Source organism: Camellia sinensis, chromosome 13, assembly GCF_055761805.1.
Source record: "Camellia sinensis isolate YWXY chromosome 13, ASM5576180v1, whole genome shotgun sequence".
Taxonomy (NCBI): domain Eukaryota; kingdom Viridiplantae; phylum Streptophyta; class Magnoliopsida; order Ericales; family Theaceae; genus Camellia; species Camellia sinensis.
Window position 1 is genome coordinate 118,734,134 of NC_138973.1, and position 5,389 is coordinate 118,739,522.

General features: G+C 37.7%; 1 protein-coding gene across 1 annotated transcript; it reads right to left on the minus strand.

Annotated features, from left to right (window-relative positions):
* Nucleotides 1–4,151: 4,151 nt before the first annotated feature.
* LOC145805661 (putative mitochondrial protein AtMg00860) lies at nt 4,152–4,655 on the minus strand. The gene has a single exon (XM_082900836.1). It carries the CDS (start codon nt 4,653–4,655, stop codon nt 4,152–4,154), a length of 504 nt encoding a protein of 167 aa, XP_082756962.1.
* Nucleotides 4,656–5,389: the final 734 nt, after the last annotated feature.

Genomic DNA, 5,389 nt, shown 5'->3' on the forward strand with positions numbered 1-5,389 from the left:
ACGAGACAGACTCTTGGGATAGGTGGTAGACATGGTCGTTTGTACAACCTCATTCATCTGCCTATTACATTATCCAATATTTTTTCTATCCAGACTGTTGCTCCAACTATTACTAGTTCCCCTCTTGATTTATGGCATTCTCGGTTAGGTTATGTGTCTTTTGGTCGTTTACGATCTCTAGTTTCAAGTGGTCAATTAGATCTTGTTCCAAATAATAAAGTAGATTATCTATCTTGTCCACTTGCTAAACAACTTGCTTTACCATTTCATATTGGTACCTCTATGTCTCATGAACCTTTTGATCTCATACACTCTGATGTTTGGGGGCCTTCACCTAATACCATTATGGGGGATCTAAATACTTTGTCATATTTGTCGATGATTTCACTAGTTTTACCCGGTTATTTCTTATGAAATCTCATTCTGAGTTGCACCAAATATAGTACTCCCTTCGTTCCAAAATATTAGTCCCTTATTTCATTTTTTCATTGTCCCAAAATATTAGTCTCTTTTCAAAAATCAAGGACTAAAATAATGAATTTCCTATTTTGCCCTTCTTTTAAATTTATTAACAACACAAAAAGTACAATTATGACAATTGATATTCCTAAAAAAATGTACTATTAAATGGTGATTTTGGAAAATTAATATTTTTAAAGTGCAATAATTGTACTACTAAAAAAGTTAGATTTCTTAAAAGGTACTATTATTTTGGAACAGAGGGAGTATGATTTTTCACAAATGGCCAAAACTTAGTTTTCTTCACCACCAAAATTTTTCATGCTAATAATGCCCAGGAATATAAAGAAACTCATTTTTTTGAGATTCTTCCATCAAAATGGTACACTTTTTCCCTATTCTTGTCCTGGTACCTCCCAACAAAATGGTCGTGCTGAGTGCAAACATCGCCATATCTTAGACACTGTCTGTGCTCTTTTAATATCTTCTTCTTGTCCTAAACGTTTTTGGGGAGAAGCTGCTCTCACGGTTGTCTATACTATCAACAATGTCCTTTTCCATACCAACAACAATCAAACCCCATATGAGCATCTATATGGTACACCTCCTACCTATACTAGTCTTCATGTATTTGGATATGCTTGTTTTGTTCTTCTTTAACCACATGAGCGTACCAAAATTAGAACCTCGCGTCCGTTTGTGTTGTTTCTTGGGGTATGGGATTGAACATAAAGGTTATCGTTATTGTGATCCTCTTTCTCATCATCTCTGTGTCCCTCGTCATGTGATATTTTGAAAACACAAAATGTTCTCTTCTCTATCTAAGTTTCAATTGTGCACTCTATCACCCAAACCCGGGTATGACCAGCCGTGGCCCATAGGGACTTAGTCTAAGGCACACGTAAGCCTAAACACGAAATCATAATCACATTGAACAACTATACAAAAATCCAGTAATAAATAACCAAACTCAATCCAGTGAAAAGCCACAAGTATAAATGGCAAACCAACCGTAATCAATACCATCCAAACTTATGGGATATAAACGACCCACATATTAAAATAATCCTAATTGAACCTCAAAGAAATATGCACAAACTTGACATAACAATCTAAAACAATATAAATGAATGTCCTAGAGGTCCATGCAATTGAGTCCCCGTTATGCCATGAGTTCACTCTAAGTCCTTCTAACACCTGGAAATGATTAACAACTAAGTCAGCTGATAGCTCAGTGAGTAGCAACATGGATAGTAAATACAGTTTTCAAAACAGGGTTCAATTCCAAAATATGATATATATCACAGAACTAGATTGGCACACAGTTTGGATAAAGATAATATGTTTCAAAAAGAAGGTTCCACAGTTCAATAGTTAAAATACTCATGCCTCTCAAGAACATGATAAATGACATTTTCCACTTAAAACATATTACAACATGAACACCAATAATTTTCTGGGTACCAAGAAATAACAAGTAACATGCCACACAGTTCTCAAGGCTATAAGTCCCGTTTGATCCAATACCGAACTAAGAGTCATCCTCAGGGTGGAAACCCGGGCCTTTATTTTATTTTATTTTCTCTCTCCATTAATTTAAATAAAATACAACTATTATTAGATCAAAATATACTTACTAATTTGTCCACTTTTTTTATATAATAAATCTTGCCTCTAAATTAAAGACTTTCACCAAAAATTTATTTTAGGTTTAAAATTAATTAAAATACCCTCTAATAAAATTTAATTTGCACTTAAAAATTCACAAGCAAAATATTTGGGATTTGTAAAATTATTATTTAATTATTCATTTTATTTTCATATTCGGGTTCTCACATTCTCCCCCCCCCCCCCAGAAGAAAAGTTTCGTCTTCGAAACTAACCTGAGTAAATCATAGGAACAGGTATGGGTACTTCTCGCGCATCTCCTCTTCATGTTCTGAAGTTGCCTCCTCAACTAGATGATTATGCCACAGTACCTTAACCAATTTAATGGCCTTTGTATGCAACATTTTCTCTTTCGAATCCAAAATCTAAACAGGTATCTCCTCATACGAAAAATCCTCTCTAATCTGAAGCGGCTCATAATCTATCACATGCGATGGACTGTGCACATATTTCCTCAGCATAGATACGTGAAACACATTTTGCACTCCTGCCAACCTAGGGGGTAAAACAACACGGTACGCAACCTCACCAACCTTCTCCAATACTTCAAATGGTCCAATGTATCTAGGACTCAACTTTCCTTTCTTTCCAAACCTGATGACTCATTTCCATGGTGATACTTTCAAGAATACCATATGCCCCACATGAAACTCTAAATCTCTCCTACGATGATCAGCATAACTTTTTTTTTTTGTTTTCTACTCTGAGCAATCAATAATCTCTCTCTGATGGTGATAATTTTCTGTGTAGCATCCTCTACCAAATCAGGTCCCAACATTTGCCTCTTACCAACCTCATACCAACACAAAGGAGTGTACACTTCCTCTCATACAAGGCCTCATAAAAAGCTACTCCCAAACTAGAATGATAACTATTATTATACGCAAACTCCATGAGTAGCAAATAATCATCCCAATTATCTCTCCACTCCAAAGCACAAGCCCTCAACACATCCCTAAGGGAATAGTCCTCTCCGATTGCCCATCTGTCTGGGGGTGATAAGTTGAACTAAAATTTAACCGAATACCCATAGCTTACTGTAACGCACCCCAAAACTTAGACACAAAACAAGGGCCCCGATCTGACACTATTGACACAGGTGTACCACGCAATCTAACAATCTCCTTCACAAACAACTGTGCAAATTGAGCTAGAGAATAGTTCATCCATACTGCAATAAAATGTGCTAACTTGGTTAATTTATCAACAACTACCCAAACTACATCGTGATTACTACTAATACGAGGTAATCCGCACACGAAGTCCATGGTAACATGATCCCACTTCCACTCTGGTATTGGTAAGGGTTGTAGTTTCCCAGCGAGTTTCTAATGTTCTACTTTAACCTGTTGACACACCAAACACCGAGCCACAAATTCTGCAATATCTCCCTTCATACCATTCCACCAAAAATGTTCATGAAGATCTCGATACATCTTAGTGCTTCCAGGATGAATGTTGTAACTAGAACTATGTGACTTCGTCATAATCTCTTTCCTCAAATCACCACCAGCAGGAACACATACTCGGCTACGGAATCCAAGCAACCTATCAACACTAACCAAAAAGTCTATATGCTTACCCTCTGCCATCGCTTCTTTAATACGCTCACACTAGGGGTCAATCTCCTGGGCTAAACGAATCCGTTCTCTCAAGGTCAGTTGAACTGTCAATTGACTATAATAAGCCCTCTCACCAGGCATAACAACCTCAAGCCTCAAACATCTCGTGGACATTTGCCTTCCCCGGATGATTCAAAATATTCACATCATAATCTTTTAGCAACTCAAGCCATCTTCTTTGCCTCAAATTTAGTTCCTTCTATGTGAAAATATACTTCAAACTCTTATGGTCAGTGTAAATCTTACATGACTCTTCATACAAATAATGCCGTCAGATCTTAAGTGCGAAAATCACTGCTGCTAACTCTAAGTCGTGTATAGGATAATTTCTCTCATGTACTTTTAACTGTCGTGACGCGTAAGCAATCACCTTCTCATGCTGCATGAGCACATATCCTAACCCTATCGTGAAGCATCACTATAAATCACAAAACCACCCCCATCTGCCGGTAAGGCAAGGATTGGAGCTGATGTCAATCTTTGTTTAAACTCTTGGAAGCCACACTCACAATCATCATTCCACTCAAACTTTACCCCTTTCTTGGCGAGATTGGTAAGTGGCAAAGCAATACGGGAGAATCCTTCCACAAGTCGTCTATAATATCCAAAAAGCCCTAGAAAGCTACGTACCTCTGTCGTCGAAGTAGGTCGTGACCAATCAATAATTGCCGCCACCTTCATGTTATCCACAAATACCCCATCTTTACTCACCACATGACCCAAAAATGATACAATGCTCAACTTATTAAATTTTGCATACAGTCTCTTCTCCCTAAGGATCTGAAACACTACCCTCAAATGCTTCTCATGCTCCTCCTTAGTCCTCGAATAAATTAGGATGTCATCAATAAACAATACCACAAATTTATCCAGTTGGGGTTTGAATACTCTATTCATCAAATCCATGAATACGGCTGGTGCATTTGTAAGACCAAAAGGCATCACCAAGAACTCATAATGCCCCATAACGGGTTCTAAAAGTGGTCTTAGGAACATCCTCATTCCTTACCTTCAACTGGTGATAGTCTGACCTCAAGTCCATCTTAGAGAATACCTAAGCTCCCTACAATTGGTCAAATAGGTCATCAATACATGGAAAAGGACACCTATTCTTTATTGTGACTTTGTTTAATTCCCTATAGTTAATACACAACTTCATAGACCTATCATTCTTCTTCACAAACAACAAAGGTGCTCCCCAAGGTGAAACACTAGGCCTAATAAAACCTTTGACTAACAATTCCTATAACTGAGTTTGTAACTCCCTCAACTCCAACGGTGCCATTCTATAGGGCGCTTTAGAAATAAGTGTTGTGTTAGGGACAAAGTTAATGGAAAATTCTACCTCACGATCTAGAGGAAGTCCAGGTAGATCCTCTGGAAAAACATCAACAAATTCCCTCACTATAGGTAACTCCTCTAACTTCTGCTCTGGTTGTTCGGTACTGACCACACAAGCTAAATAACCATGACACCCTTTTCTCAACATTCGGTTAGCCTGAAGGAAATAAATAAAACAAATAGAAGACCCTTTCCCATCTCTCTGAAAGAAAAACTCATGTTACCCCGGCATAGCAAAAACTACCCTCTTTCTAAACCGATTAACACAGGCATGATGCTTCGTCAACCAATCCATCTCC

Excerpts from the sequence above, each read along its gene's own strand:
- LOC145805661 (XM_082900836.1), bottom strand. The coding sequence starts at position 4,655 with ATGGATTTGATGAATAGAGTATTCAAACCCCAACTGGATAAATTTGTG.